Raw genomic sequence first — 17423 nt, forward strand, 5'->3', positions numbered from 1 at the left:
TTGCAGGCCTGTATCGCTGCTTGTGTTCGTTGAGACCAAAAACTAAGCAGTCACTTCACTCTCAGCGGAGCAGAAAATAAATTAACTGTAGGTACCTTTTCCAGGAGTTATGTGGTCATCCAGGGAATATAACAGTTCACCGCTGTCTGTCCAGGAAGCAGGAGACAGCAGGAGGACACACTCACAGAGTTTGGGTGGATATCCAACGTTGCCAAAGGAACTCGGAGCGCTATCTGGTGGTTGTCCGTCGTCTCCCGGTGTTATGGTTTAACTGGTGACCGTTTTATCTGGTGACTTTCTCACATTGCATTACGTTACGAGAGGTGAATGAGACTTCTCAACACACCATTTATCTTACTAACTTAACTTAGATATAAACCAATGAATGTGTGTTTTTTTTAAAGGGTTAAGCTCCAATTTAAATGCTTTAAAGTCACCAGTTAACACGGTCACCAGTTAAACCGAAACACCGGTCGGAAACTGTCCACAAGGCTAGGATGTCGAGCTGGGTTAGCTCAGTTAGCTTAGCATGCAGTCTCTCCACCTTACAAACACGCTCACTTAGCTAACGAGCGACGTAACAGGTTACTAGGTTGCAAAACATCGGGCAGACGTTCTCAGTAACTCTCCATAAAATCTCATTTTACAGATTATCCTGTTGAAAATCTAATACACATACTGTACAAACTGTTTTCTTCACAACTTCAGACGTCCACACCGCCAAAAAACTACCGCATCCTCTTGTTAACTTTCCGTCCTTCCTTCTCTCCCGGATGAACGCACACACAACCTCAATCTTTCAAAATAAAATACGCCTCATGTGAAAAGAAAGCATTTCTTTAGAAAGGGTACCATAGAAATAAACAGCTTTTTATCAAATTAAATAAAATAAAACACATATAGCAATTTAAACATGTTTAAACATTTTTTAACATTTTCAGTTAACACATGAACTTGAGATTTGACCAAACAATGAAATATATGTATTTCACTCTTTTTAACCTTTTATCAAATCCTATTTATTCATGTATCTATCACCAACTATTTAACATATTTATGCACATTTTTCCCCGGACTACACTTATATACAGTCTATGGTATATAGTTTGGACCTGAAGAAGACCCATAGTGGTAGAAATGATTTTATTTTATTAAGCACCTGCAAATATGCATGGATGTGTGTTTCCACTGATTTAGCCTCATAGTGGATATGCCAATAAGTTAAAAATTCAAGATTCACTTTATTGTCCCGCATTGTAGGACATTTGGCTCAATCTTCCACCCATACTGCATCCATAAACAAACAAACATACAGAGTAAGACAGCTACAAGGAACAGGATTATAAAAGACAGGGGAGGCTGCGGCTCAGAAGATTGGCCGTTCAATTCCCGGCTCCTCCAGTCTCCATGTCGATGTGTCCTTGGGCAAGATACTTAACAATTGCTCCCAATGGCTGCGCCAATGGTGTGTGAATGGTTGTGAATGTTAGCTGGCAGGTTGGCACCCCTGTCATCAGTGTGTGAATGGGTTAATGTGACATATAGTGTAAAAGTGCTTTAAGTGGTCGAATAGACTAGAAAAGTGTTATCGTACAGTCCATTCACCTCAAACTGCTCAATTATTACTCTTTGTATTGTAATTGTATTCAGGTATAAAAGCTTTTATGTGTGATTGGGTAATAATTTTACTATTTCACATTGTGATGTTTTTCTTCTAAAATCAGTCTGATAGTGTGACTACTCTTTGTTCCTGCTCAGTTGAACTCAGTTCGAGCAATATCAGCTACGTCAGTGAATAACATTTTACTGTCAGGAATGATGGCTAAAACTAAAAAAGTACATTTTTAAAACCTAACTTTTTCCTGTAAGAACTCACGTTGACAAACTTATATCGTAAAAGTCTTCAAAAGTGAGGGTCAGTTAAAGATTTGTGTGTGTTTATATTCCCTCACTGTTCCTGCTGGTTGTGGTGAATGTAATATAAACCTTATGTGTTTTCTTCTTTATGCCCCCCGACCCACCGACGCACACACACACACACATACACACACACACACCTGCCCGGTCTCAGCCTCACAGAGAAGAAGGAGTCCGTCTGATATTGACAGCTGGTTGGGATCAGGTGGAGCCGCCGCTGAAGGTATTTTGAGGGCAAACTGAGCCTCAGAGAGACTTTTAGAGTGACGTTGTCTCAGCTAAACCGAGAATGACACCGCGACAGATGTGACAGTTAAACCCTGATCTGACCTGATGTCTGCTCAGACACACACACACACACACACACACACACACACACACACACACACACACACACACACACACACACACACACACACACACACACACACACACACACACACTTGTACATCCATACTTGTGAGGACCTTCATTGACATAATGTATTCCCAACCCTTTACCCTAATAGTAGCTACCACAAATTAGTCTCTAAGCCTAACTCTTACTGTGAACTGAACCTTAAACCTCAAGCAGCTCTTTGAAGGTCTGTTTCAAAATAGAGATCAGCCAACATGTCCTGACTTTATGAAAACGTCCTTGGATGGCCTAAAACTTAAATGGGTCCCCACAAAGTGAGATAATCAAGTACACACACACACACACGTCAGACCATGCCCACTTTTGGGGACATTACATAGACTTACATTCATTTCCTGGAGACTACTTGCCTAATCTTAACCATTGACCCAAAAATCAGCATTTTACCAATTGGGGTAGAGGGCTCTTGTCCCCAAATGCACACACTGTACCCAATTAACTGGTCCTAAGTCTGAAATTTGTTCCCACAAAGTAGCAGACAGATCACACACATAAGGTCAACTATCTAATTAAGTTATTTTGAACCTGTCTCCTTTTACACTGTGTGATTTTGGGCCGTCTTCCTTTCCTAAGATGGAAGTTGACAATCGTGAGAAAAACAGATCCAGCTGTGAGACTCCTCTAACAACGACCGATTTGGGAGCTTTTTGTGATCAAAGACAGCCCGAGGCAAAAATCTGACAGTGTCAGAAATTTCAACACCAAATTCCCACAATGTGACTTTCTGCTCCGAACCACGACTACAAACCAACCAATCGGGATACGACACGGAGAGGAGGCAGAATACACTGGACAGCGTGACATTTCGTAAGTGCAGAAGACTAAAATTACTTTACTGCATTTATTATCAGAGCTGCAGATGGATGATGTGTCACTGCTTTCATTTACTTTTACCAGCTTTCATCGCACAATCTGACAATCTGACATCTGACAGACTCAAACTGATATCGTACAGTCTGACACAGATTGTGACTAAGATTTTAGACTTAGACGTCACAATTTAATACGAAATAAACTTAAGTCACACCTTGAACCATTACATACTGTTCATGTTCAGGTATTTCAAAGTATCCCCTCATAACTATTTATACTTTCGGAACCACAAATCATTCATAAAAACCTAATCAGTCATTAAATTGGCGACTAATCCTTAATGAAACTGTCAGAGAGCAGAGAGAGTAAAAACCCATTTACAATCACACTATATAATGTCCCAATGTTATATATAACACTGGAGAATATAACACTTTCAATAAATGATGATGATGAATGGTGAATAAACCTTATTCCAGAATGGTAGTTTTTGAATTTTCTGAATAAATCATGCTGAACACTCAACCAACATGCGTATCAGCTGCACAAAAACATTTTCAGAAAGTTGAAATATTTCGATTTTTGTATATTCTGGCTCACATTGAGATAAGTCATCACATTTCTGGCTGAAATTACATTTTTAAGGTGTTTATTTTCCTTCTCTCAAATGTACACATGGCTCTAATCTGACCCTGCATGGTATGTAAGGGGTTAAACAGACAAAGATTGAAATACTTTCAGGCAAAGTTTAAAAGTTCTTTGAAGGGGGAAATTATTTTTCTTTGATTTAACATTGAGCTGATTACATAATTAGTGCTGGCAAAATTAAATGAACTGCATCAGAAACTGAGTGTGTTTTCAATTTCGACTCAGTTTCCTGTATATTAGCTTTGGTGAACGTTCTCATTAATAACCTATTAAACAATATGAGATCTTAAACACCCAATTTATAGTCTATATGTGAAGAAAACCATTAAAGCATAAGACTGACCTCAGCTATGACTCCACAACTTTTCATTAACAATCAAATCTTAGTCATTAATGTTTCCAAAGCTGTTTAAATATACACAGAAATGTATTTGCATTGTATTATGTAGCACGTATTGTACATGTTTCTATTTATATGCACTCTCTTTCCATCTTCCTTCAGGTTTCACCTTATTTCATCATTAATCAAACATCTGAATGTCTTGGTTTCCTTTCGTAACGAACCACCGGGAGGCGCTGCAGCTTCCTCCCTCAGCATGACTTGAACCATAGAGTACATCCTCATGATACTCATCTGTTGTGGTAAAGTGACTGGAAATGGGGGATAGAAAAAAATACTTCTTAGATTTAGAGGAAGGTGGAAACTCACATAGACACACACACACACGCAGACACACACACACGTCAGCTGAGTGGTTGTCATGGCAACCGAGGAGGCTACAGGGATGACAGCAGAGAGCAAAGTAAAAGGCATGTTCCAGATCTTTCTTCAAGCTAGAGGAGATGAGATGAGTCTGTGTTGTTTTCTGTGTTATATGTCTCACAAATATAATGATTCATTGAATTACATTTTGTTCAACTTTTCCATATATTTATGTTTTTTACAATAAACGTGCAAAAGTAATGAAGTTACAACTTGATTAGCAGAGATTATTTTTATTTTATAATCATATCAATAAAATAAACTTAATTTAAACCGACATATTTGAACAAAAAAAGGAGGAAAGGCATCGGTACAGTCTCTTGTGTGTGTGTGTGTGTGTGTGTGTGTGTGTGTGTGTGTGTGTGTGTGTGTGTGTGTGTGTGTGTGTGTGTGTGTTTCTCAGCGAGGACGGTCGCCCATCTGGTTCTTATTGAGACTCAAGGTGGAACATCGAAGTCACCTCTCACCTAATTTTCATCTGGGTTTGAAGAAGACACATGCACGCATGCACACACACACACACACACACATACACAGGAACACACACACACACACACACAGAAATACACACAGACAAACACACACGCATGAGGTAGTATGCGTTTTCCACATGTATCTCTGGTTTGGTTCAACTTGCACACGAAATCTGGATCTTTTTCTCTCTCAGACTTTCTCCTGCTTTTGAGTCTTGTGTGCACATTACATGTACTGTTTATACAGTCTCTGCACATTACCAGATACAATCTTAATGATCTTCATTTTACATGCATTATTTATGATCACCTGCCCTTATGTGGAACTTATATTTTCTCTTACCTTCTATTTGTTGATTGTTATGCACCACAACACCAAGGCAAATCCCCTTTATGTGCAAACCTACTCGACAATAATCTGTTTCTCATTCTGACACTTTCACCTTTTGACTCTTCAATGACTTCATTAAAACTGGAAGTGGTCGATTGGGTATAAATTTGGGTATAAATATGCAGGAACACTCAATTAATGAGTAAATAAGATAATCAGATCTCTTGATAATGAAAATAATAGTTGGTTGCAACCACATTACTCCTACGATAGAATAAAACTACCTTTCCTTCAGTTTCCTGTGTGAAGTTTCATAAAACACAACTTACTTGCTCTCCAAGAGTTCATATTGTACTTCACTTAATTGAATCATGTAAACCCAAATAATATGGAGACAAATCTGATGCTTTTGGGGAGTGTGGGTCAGAGCTTTTATCATGTAATCCAGGGATTTGTTTAATTTACCAACGAAGAATTTGGGGCGAATGAAAGATAAAGCTGCTTGTTATGAAATGGATTTCAAAGCCTTGCTTTGTGTGGCTCCCCAGTTTGACTGTAAATACATTCAGCAGCAGGGTTGCAGGACTTGGCGCAGGGTGGCACAGAGCGGGCCGACGTAGCACGCGTTGGCTCCGACTATAGACACCAGCTTGGGCAGATGGTCGGCGGCGTGACAAGGGGGAGCTGGTGACGCAAACATCGCCGAACAGCTGAAACAACCCACAAGATACAGGTGGTGAGACGATCCACTACCCTACCTCCTCCCCTCCTCCTCCTCCCTCCCTCCTTTCCCATCCATCCCCACTCCCACACACACATACACACACACACACACACACACAAAGCAGGCTGCTGTGTGTTACATAACTCAGAAACACTGAGGCTGAGGGGCTTCACTATCTAATCAGTCCAGGGGACCCACAACTCATATCTGTATCCATGGAAACACACACACACATAGCGATAGGCCTCCCTGCACACACACGTGTTTTGTTGAAAAATACACATATGTAACTGCACAAACTGTACATTGCATGAAAAGTGGAGGAACACACACACACACACACACACAAACACACACACACAGACACACACACACACACACACACACACACACACACACACGTGCACGCTTCCACTGTAGTTCTGATATCTGAACAGAGGAGCTGTCAGAAGGGCCCGAGTGCCTCCCAATGGTCTGCTGTTGCACTTTTATGTGTTCTGTGTATTTATTATTCAACACATAACACACACACACACACACACACACACACACACACACACACACACACACACACACACACACACACACACACACACACACACACACACACACAGATGGAAGAACATTATAATAGTGTCAGAAAGATGATTAAACTGTGGTATTGCAGTTAAATGTCACATAATTTGTAAAAAAACATAATAACTGACAGGCAATCAAACCCTGTAGTGAGAGAACTTGTTTGGCTCTTCACAGCTCTGTTTAAACATTGTAAGTTTTACATTTTAAGGGTGCAAAGAAAACATGAATGCACCATATTCCTAAATGTGTTTGGAGCCTGGATGAAGCGGAGGACACAAACATGCTTCTTAAAGAATAAAGCTGATGTGATTTTATATGTTTTTTCTTTTTTGGCTAAGTTTACATGCACATAATATTCCAATTTTTGACATTATTCGGGAAAAAGACAAAATTCCTACCAAGCAGTTTACATTGCTAAAGAGAATGAATTTTCCACTAATATTCTTGTTTACATACAGACAGTTTTTAAGGTTTCTCTCTGCTCCTATTGGAATGGGAAAAACAAGATCTCAAGTAAACCAGTGAGGTGAAAAACATTGTTGAGGCCTGATATCTAGAAGTGATATGATTGATATTATAAATGTAGCTATATATACTGAGTGTTTTTGGTGCACCGAGTCATCGCTGGCGGTCCGTGGCTCCATGTCAGGATAATAACAACCCGTCCCCTTCATCCCCGTCGTGGAGAAGGAGCGTTCTGTTTTTCCAGCCCTCCCTGAGCTGCTCTCCACTCCCCTCTCATTCCTCTCCTGTCTGCCTTCCTGCTTCAGCATATGTCGTTTTATTTGTGCATGGGCAAACAAGCAAGAGGTTAAAACTGCAGTAAAAAAACAAACCCAATTAAGATGCATAGTACGGATGCACTGTGTACATGTCCACAGAATGCTCCGAAAACTAGAATATTGGCAAATCCCACTTATCTTAATAGGAAAATGCTAAACTTAGAATAAAGCCTGATTCAGAATATCAGTATCAGATTCTGAATATTTTCATATTGGGAATAATAGCGGAATATTAGTGTGCATCTAAACTTACCCAATGCTGACAAATCCCATTAAAAGACAAAAAACACCAATGTCCTACGGCTTCACTACCCAGTTTATATCACTCAGTCCTAAAGGTCTATTAGTTCCTACAGAAAGAGTACATTTTAAACATGGACCACAAATATGTAGTTTCATTTTTAAGCCAACGTATTAACAGAAGGTAAATTGTGCACGTGACGTGGACTATTTTCAGCGCTGGATTAATACACATTTGGTGCTTGTGAGTGTTTCCAGCAGCAGGACAGTGTGTGCAGGATTGAGTGAAAATAGACTACTGTGATCAAGGTTTTTAATATATTTTGGATAACATTATGAGTTCTATGGCATAGAGGAGTAAGATGGATCAGGCTACAATACCTGTTAGTAGTATTGATTCATTGTTGATTTTGATTTTGGCTTTGTTGACAACTAGAGAAACAGAATACTAACAACCTTATTCTACCCTTTTAAAGCCAAAATATGTATTTTAAATCCAAACTAAACAGATTTACATAGCGCTGCAACGTTTAATCGACTCAAGTATTATGGTCCAGTAGTTTATCCAATTTAGTTTCCAATTCATTGATAATTGATTTGTTGTTTGTTGTCTATGCCAAGGCCCAAAGGAGCAACCTCAAATGTTGTTTTGTCCTGACCAGCAATCCATTACCCAAATATATCAAATTTACTGTCATAGAAGACAAAGAGAAAATAAGAAGCTGGAGTTGAAGAATTTCAGTATTTTTTTTTCTTAACGAGTCGATGTTCTCAATAAAAGAATGGAGACGTTGACTACTGACTGGTGAAATACACGACCAGGGAATTAAACAACTAATCGATCATGAAAATAATTGTTGGTTGTAGCCTAATTGCACAGTTTTTGTGTCTTTTTACAGTGGAGTTTAACTCTTTTTCCTGTGACAGTACAACAAGCTACCTCACTATTGGAAACTAGCCTATTGATGTCCTCAACTGTCTCCATCTGTCATATGATCCTCCTCTTGTAGGTCGTAGTAGTCCGTCGAGTACTGAGTAACCACCTGGTATGTTCACACCTTCAGATGATGCAGCAAGACAACATGGAGGTCTGTTGGTGAGTAAGGATAAGCCTTTATTGGTGTTTGGAGGGGGGGGGAGCCAGACCACATATGCCATTATCCCTGTGGACAGCACACAATACTGGTGAGGAGTCGGGGTATAGTGCTTGGTTTATGTAGTTTATAACAGTCAGTCACAACAAGAGAAAAGTTAGCTGAGAAATCCACAAAGTCGAAGAAGTAAATAACAAAACTTGTGTGTACATTATTGTTATCATTGTGGTTTTTGTTGTCGTTATTTACCCGCAATGCCGTGTTTTTTTTGTTTAAATCGTACATCAGCCACCATGTGAAGAATGGGCCTCAAAATGCTCACCAGATACAGTTTAACATGCTGAACACAGTTACATAGAAAAATAGCACTGTTAAAAAGTTTCTGAAATGTGTGTGTGAAGAAAATCCCCCAAAAATCCCAGGTATCAAAAAAACTTCTGTCCAAGGAAAATGGGAATATATGTATATATATATATATTATAGTTGGAACTATAGCTCCCATAATACACCTGCATGGGGAGTTGGTACAGTCTCTGGATGGTCCAACAGGCTCAAGTGAAGGTTGGCAATAAAAAGCAGTTTTACATGAGAGCCAAATCCCAGCTGTCGGATGAAACAACTCAACAGACATTTATCGTAGTATCATCAAAAACAACAGCAGTAATAAGTCCAGCAACTGAATTTTAAGGTAACAATCATCCTTTTTTTATGTTGTTGATGTTGGTTGGATTCTGTAAATGAAGAAGCTCTAAATGGACCGTTTACTAAACCCCGTCCCTGACCTGCGATTGTCCAATCATACCTCAGCAACATTAACAGGGTGGTAATAAAGGAAAAAGCCCCAAGAGGCCGTGGTTTACAATGGTCTTAGTACAGCTAAGGGCGATGTTAGTCACAATGCCGAAAAACCTCCTTAGCTCAAATATAAAACCCGGTAGGTTTTCTTTATTTCTTTTGCCGTCATCTTCGTGTTTTTTCATGCATTAACAGCGTTGCATATTTCTTCTTCTTCGTCCTGGTGGATGATAAATGATTTTGGCTTCAGTTGACGGTTCCCCTCTCTTTAGATCTGTGTCACATCACACCAGACTATTGACAAGACCCTCAGGTGTGTTTGGATTCAGTGTCAGACAGCTCTTGATTTAGTCTGCCTCAGTTAACACTTGGTGCTGAGATGTTTTGTCGCTTACTTGACGGCGAAGGACACCAACGGAAATGTAGTTGCTAGGGTTGAATTTGGGAACAAGAAACAGGATCGGCTGATCGGTGGATCATTGGTTCATCCCAACATAACTATTACCCAGTATTCATAGTGGAATATAACTGAGAGAGACTCTGGTTTGGCTCCATTTTGGTGGTGTAAAAACAATGGTCAGATCTTTCTTGGCACACCAAGTCTGAACATAGCAAATGGACCACAATCTGTTTAATGGTCCGGCTTTTTTTCTTGACTTTTCCAGCTTTCCTTTCCTTTCATATCCATCTCTTCCCAGCACTGATCCAGGCTTAAGACCACCCAATAAATCAAAATGAACAACAAAATCTGACATTTTAAAACAATTTGTCACTGTAATACTAATTTAATCACAGGTGTTGGTTATAGTATAGTATATATATCGTATTTTACAATGGCTTCGAACGCAGCCCAGCCAATCATTATCAAGAACTGGAACACTGATTCACTTGGAAAAATTGATGGGTAAAAATGAGATGCTGCTTATGTCGAAAATCAAGGACCTGTTGTTTAAAAAGTCTGTATAAGATCGATTTAAGTGTTAAACTTCCCATCACTATCAACAGCTGTGTCCAAAATCAATCTTTAATTCTTACATTTTAGTGTGAATTTTATGTTTTTACTGTGTTCAATGAATTTTCACGACTTTGCCCCTTTGTGTTTATTTGCCCCAATCAGCCAAAGTAACATCTGTAAATCAGCTGTTACCGAGCATCAGATGCATCGACCGTGTCTGTGAGAGTGTTTCTGTTTGTTTGGGTTCATTTCAGCCTCTAACTGAACTCTGAACTCAACAGAGACTCTGTTGTTTTTCTGTTACTTCCCTCCCGTTTCTCTCCTTCCCCCCTCCTCTCGTCTTCGCATGTTAAAGAAGTACATTCATAAAGCTCCGGGATACGATTATAGTGCATTGAACACATGGGAACGTACTGACACAATCCAACAATGCAATATGGTGCATTTTATAGATGTGAAAATGAATGAATTCAGTGATTACACAAAATTTGGATGATTCACAGATTCTCAATTTACTGCTCACTATAGAGAGCCAAAGTAAAGACGTCACATCCAGTTAACCTCCTTTCCGCTAGCTTCTGTAACACAATGCAATCCCTCGTTTAATGTTTCCTTTATCAGTATTTCAGAATAAAAGAAGTGTGTTCCTTTGGGTTTACTTTGAATATCATAAAACAACTTTACTCCACTAAAGCAGCTGCTATCAGACATTTAAACCTTTTTTCATTTTAACAAAAGTTAAATAACATTTTTCTTTGTGTACACAGAAAAATCATTAAAAAACTCACAAATGTTTCTTCTAAAGTTGTAATCTCTGCTGTGGGAAGACTTGTACAGTGTCGACTCCTCTCAAACTTTCAGCCCAGAAGTGTTTTATGGGATATTGTGTATGTTAAAAGACGCTAAAAACATAAACACTGAATAAAAACATTATTAGATTACATTTTTCAGAAAACTTCCATCCTTATATGAAGTGAGAAAAACAACATATTGTTGAGAAAGACTCTGTTCAAACGCTGGAGGGGTTTATATAATAGTAAATTATTAAAGCTAAATAACATTTTTCATTGTGCAAACAGAAAAAACTACAGACACCATTATAAGAATTACGTTAAAAGTCTTCCATATCCATAAAACTCACCAAAGTTTCTTCTAAAATTGTTAAAACTATCTCTGCTGTGTGAAGACTAGTTGGCCCAAAATGTTTTATTGGATTGTGGGATATTTATTATGTTAAAGGAGAACATAAATATTCAATTAAGATGATATTAAACATTCTTAAAAAAACATATATAGTAAAAAAAAAAATATTCTATTGAGAAAGACTCACTGGATCTTTAGTTTTTAGCATAGTTAGACACGTAAATGAGGTTTTCTTACTTCTGGAGCAAAACCTGGAAGTTCATGTTTCACTTCGGCTCTCTGTTGAATAATATACTGATTGTCTGTTATATATAGAGAGCAGTAAATGAGCGGGCGAAGGAGTGATTTTGGACACAGCCTATTGTGCAGAATGGAAGCTTTAGAGGCATAGCAACAGTAACTAAGGGGGGCGGGGCTTAGTGAAGGGTCACACGATCAGAGTAGAGTAGCTTCCTGTCCAACAGTGAGTTATTTAACTGGATTAAAACTTAATCATAACCAAAAAATTATTCACAAGCAGGAAAAAAATGACATATCCCCCCCGAGCCCAAAAAAACAAATAAAACCACAAATTCTGTGATCGAATCATGGACTTTTTTTTTTTGCATCTTTTTTCTTTTTTTTTAATAGGTGTATTTAATACCTCAGACAATAAAAACACCTGAGAAAAAACCGACAAATGATTCCAATGGGTTTTTCTGTAATATATTCAATTATGTATATTACAACTATAATCACATGATTCAAGCATATATCATATACACATATATATCTAGTGATAGAATAGTTTAATATTCAATAGCACATGTTGTATGGTACAGTAGCAGTAGGGTGCATTTCTCGTTTCTCATTGGGTAAAAGTTTTGAAGGAGAGGTATAGACAAGTGTTTGTGTGTAAATCTATATATGATTTATCGATACAATATACAACAAAAGAAAGAAAAAAATAAACTATAAAGAAGGAATTAAAGACAAAGAAAGGGTATAGGCAGTTCAGTACTGTGTTTTTGAGATGGTGGAAGTGTTTGCATGTGTGTCATTATGATTTGTGTGTGTGTGTGCATCAGGTGAAGGATCAGATCAGCACCATAGAAGTCCATAACAACATTAACAACAACAATAAGGGGTTAAAACCTGGGTGAGGAACTGTGCGTGTCTGTGTGTGTGTGCATGTGTGTGTGTGTGTGTGTGTGTGTGCATGCTGAAGGTTTCAGTCACTGTTCAAATCTTGGACAAATCAACCCCTAAAAAACCAGTTAGTATTTCATTTTTGCACTTCCTGGACAAACAGAGGAGTAAATAGAGAGAGAAAGACTGCGGTCATGTAGTGTGATGATTAACAGTTCATATCTGAGAGTGTTTTTGTGTGTTTTTGTGTCTGAGCGAGACACGTTTCACCGAAAAATAAAAGCAAACCTGCCAGCGAAATTCTCCACCTTCATTTTTTATAACTCAAACATCTGCTCACATCCAGCTGCTCTGATCTGACAGGTTAATTGCGTTCCTGTTTTTCTCTCTCTTTTTCTCCTTTTTTTTCGCCTTCAGATCAGAAAAAAAAAAAAAAGATTAAAAAGCCCCGAGCGATTTTATTTAAAAAAAAAAAAAAAATCATACACGGAATCAAATAGAAGATAATAAATCAAGTGCTTTTAACGAGCCCACAAAGAAAAAATAACGAACAAACACACAAAAAAAAAATCTTTTAAACTATACAATTTTTTTTTGTTTCACCATCTTCCTCCCGACGCCCGCCTTTGCCTTGCCCCCCCCCCCCCCCCCCCCCCCCCCCCGCCCTTCACCTCGCCGAAAACAATCGTTACTAAAATACCTCGCCTCGTCTCTGTGTGTGAAATACCTGATTCAACCGTGATACATTCTCTGTTTTACGCCTCCGCCTCGGACTTAAACCAGCTCCGTGAAATCGAAAATAGATTATTTGTCGTGTGTGTTTTTTTTTTTTTTTTAAGCGATAAACAGCTGGGAGGAAAAAAATCGTGTGGCCCCGTGACTGTCCAGCTATCAGACCCTCCCCCTCCCCCAAGCCCATATATAAAATATACAAAAGATTATCTCCAAAATCGTCCTCCTGTCTACCTCTGCTAATAGAAAAATATACAATAATCCTATGTCAAAATCTCTTTGCGTTATGGACGAAAACCCTGCACCTCCTTTTCCTCCCCCCCTCCTCCTCCTCTTCTCCTATTCGCTGGACTAGTCTTGCCTTCCTGCCCAGTTCAAAAATATACATGCTTAAAATTCTTTTTTTAATTTCCTATTTATAGAAAAAAATTACACATCTGACCTCTCCTGGCTTGTGTGTTCGTGCCTTGAGCTTAAAAAGTGAGATTTCACTGGCATAAATGTGAATTCAACACCCTGTTTGAACTGGCTGGAAGCGGAGGGAGGGGGGGGAGGGGAGGGGAGGGGCGTGGCCTGTGGAGCGCACTACTTGCAAAAAACGCCGCGCGACACCGGGCGTAAGCAGCACAGCACCGAGGGTGACGGGGTTTTATTTGGGTTTTTTTTTTTTGTATATTTTAAGCTGCCGAGGTGACACAAGGTGATACAGTACAGTCGTGTTTGGAGGTTCAGCGAAAAAGCAGCATGTACAAAGAGAGTCAGATCATCGGGGGAGGGGGGAGAGGGGGGAGAGGGGGAGGGGGCAAAAGAACAACAAAAAAGAGAGACATGGCATCGCTGTGCTTTACTGCTGTGACATCCTGAAGCACTGCGCCCGCACTAAAACACGTTGTTTTAGTCTATTTTACGCCCGGTGTCACATGGCGCTTACTGCAGATCTACGCTAGCCGGCCTCCCCCTCCCCCTCCACCCCCCCTCACACCGCGCCACTTCAACTAAAGTGCTGCTGTTGTTGGGTTGCCTTGTACCCTCTCTCTCCTCTCTCATCTCCTCTCCCCCCCCCACCCCCAATCCTTCCCCCTCCCCATCATCATCATCATCATCTTCTTTCTTCTTCTTCCTTCCTTTCGCTTCACAAGTCTCCGTGCCGGTTCTCGTACTTGTTGATGATGTTCCTGCAGCGGCCGAGCTCTTTCCTCATGTCGGCGACCTCGAGGCGAAGGGCGGCGTTCTCCCGCTCCAGGAAGGCGGCGCGCACCGAGATCTGGTTCTCCTTCAGCCGCCGGGCGTCCCGCGAGCGTTTCGCCGCCTCGTTGTTCTTGACGCGTCGGCTCCAATACTTCTCGTCCTGTCCCATCAGCGCCGGCGGCGGTGTGGTATGTTGGAGTGTGTGAGGAAGAAGGTTGGTTGGGGAGGAGTGGAGAGGGAGAGAAAAATAATAACAAAAAAAAGAAAGCGGCGTAAGTTATGCGATGAGAGAAAGAGAGAAAAAAATGGTAGAAAGAAGGGAAGAAGAAAGAAGGGAAGAAGGAAGAAGGGCTGAATAATTGCTACTACAGAGCACTAAAAACCAGAAAGTTTACTGTAGTTCACTTTTTTATACCACGGCCATGATAAATACTCACTTTAAATCTCTCTGTAAACATAAATTAGTGCATTAGTAGTCGGAAAAGCAGCTTAAATTATCCATTTTAAACAAGGTACCCATTTGTAATGTTGTTTTAATGGCTAAAACAGAGTATAGCTGCTTTTAATTAGCCGAATTAACTGTATAATTGTTGATATTGGATTTTAATGAGATGAAACTGCTTGTAATTGAGGCTTTCTGAGCTATTTTCCACCGGTTTGTTGATTCTTCTGTTTTACATCAAGCTTAGAGGAAGATGTAAACCTTTTAATCTATTAACATCTGTGCAATATTGTGTGATATTAGCACAGTTAGCACTAAAGTGGCTTTCAACTGTCATACAACCAATTTAAGAACATGTAACGTTGTGTTACGGTGAAAGCAGCAAACTGAAGCTGTGTTTTAGTCATATTTTTGCATGTTTTAGGGATCATAAATGCTGTATGTTGCTGCAGAAGTGGTTTAAAGTTTCTATTTGACATCTTTTCCACTAAGAAAATGGGTCAAAGTTATGTGAATCAAAGCTAACTACTGTACACTAGCACTCAAAAAATGCTATATGAGGCATATTCCTTTAAACAATACTACTTCTAAATCACTGATAAGCTTCATATTGACTATAAACGCATTATAAAGTTGATGATAAACTGAAAGCAGCTTCTCTCTTTTCCCCTGATAAGTGGCCATGGTATAAAAACGATAATACACTGCGAGGAATTCTCATCCAGAAAAAGACAGACTGAGCTTTGTCCGTTATTTTCTCGTATAAGAACGCCTCCTCATGCATTACCGCCAACGTTAACAGACAGCACAAAGCAACAACACACCAATAAAGACTCAGGCAGTATTTTTCTACTAGCACTCACGTTCACATCAGCTTTAAAAGTTTAACTTAATGATATTCAGATACTGGCTGGAAAACAATAAAATTAAAATACTACAAACAAATGTGGTGCTCTGCTGAGCTGCAGACTTGCCCCGAGGCCTCACAAACGTCTCCAACATTGTTTTTTGGGGCATGAAAAAGAGATTTGATGGCCAATGAAGAGTCTCATGAGAAGAAAAAATTGGAAACCACTGTTCAAACTTTTTTGGACTCAGAGAGCAAAGCAGGACTCGATTTGTAGAGATGATTTATGCCTGTCGAAGCACCGCAGTGTTTCCCCTCAGAGAGACTTTAACCGCTTTATATCTGCCAAAAACTGACATCAGACTACAATTAAACTAATTTTTTAACAATAAAAGCTGTTTTAAAATAGTTGTGAGATTATCAGCGCTGTGAGATTAGCTTTTAAACTCTTAATTAGTTGAAGTAAAGAAGTGAATTCTCCTCATTTTTAATCTTTTTAATCACAGCCAGATTTTCCTGCATGAGTTGGCATTAAACTGAGCTGAATATTAAAGTCCATTTATGAGCAATCTGAGCTTCATCTTTAACTTTGTCCGGAGATCCTTTTTCTTTTTTTCCAAACCTGAGCACAAATCATTTTTTGAAAACCGGCTACGTCTTAAACACGACGAGGTGAGCGCCTTCATCTCTCCATAAATTACAAACGCCTCGGGAGCTGCAGCTGCTCCGTGCTGAACTATGAGAGCATGAGCCATCGATCAGAGCTTTTCCTAGCTGTGTGCAATGAGCTGAGTACAAAATATTTTAAGACTTCTAGCAGGAGGCATCGATACCAGCGGCCGTCACGCACCTTCAGTTGGTTTTTTTACTGCATCCAGTACAGGAGCTGTCGAAGAGCTGCAGCCTTTAGTCATGATGGAGTTTAGAGTTTATAACAAAATGAGCTGGACGCTGATGGAAAATCTGACCTATTTTATCTATTTTATCTGGGAGAGTCAGTTTTGCACTGTTTAATCTTTAGAAACGGGGAGTTCCGGTCCTCTGAAATGATGCCAACGCTGAAGTAACTAATAACTGCATTCTATCAAAAGGCCACCAGGGGGCGACCGTTTTGGTGTCAAAAGGACTTCCGTCTCTATACAAGTCAATGGAGAATTCACCAACTTCTCACTTGATTTCTAACCTCAGTAAACGTTTTCAAAATGTGTTTATGGTCTCAATCGCTAGTTTAAAGCCTTCTTCAATGCAGTATGATGTTCATTTGGGACATTTTGGCCTCCCTGATTTTATATTAGACGATAAAGTAGGGTATGCATTAGGGCGTGGCTACGTTGTGATAGACGGGTTGATTGGTTCACAGGTTCAGGAGGGCGCCTCATGCTCCTCCTGATGCCCATATAAGTAGAATCCGT

At 39.6% G+C, this 17423-nt stretch overlaps 2 protein-coding genes across 2 annotated transcripts in view; one reads left to right on the forward strand and one right to left on the reverse strand.

The window, feature by feature from the left end:
* Positions 1-17423, forward strand: part of LOC133996494 (major histocompatibility complex class I-related gene protein-like) — a 636344-nt gene that overhangs the window by 371517 nt on the left and 247404 nt on the right. The gene's annotated exons all lie outside the window — the stretch shown is intronic.
* dbpa (D site albumin promoter binding protein a) overlaps positions 13229-17423 on the reverse strand; it is a 35514-nt gene continuing 31319 nt past the window's right edge. The window contains exon 5 of the mRNA XM_062436072.1: positions 13229-14882. Within this exon, the coding sequence (XP_062292056.1) occupies positions 14667-14882 (216 nt within the window). The 3' untranslated portion in view covers positions 13229-14666. The remainder of the gene's footprint in view (positions 14883-17423) is intronic.

The sequence above is a fragment of the Scomber scombrus genome, chromosome 16, assembly GCF_963691925.1.
Source record: "Scomber scombrus chromosome 16, fScoSco1.1, whole genome shotgun sequence".
Classification (NCBI taxonomy): domain Eukaryota; kingdom Metazoa; phylum Chordata; class Actinopteri; order Scombriformes; family Scombridae; genus Scomber; species Scomber scombrus.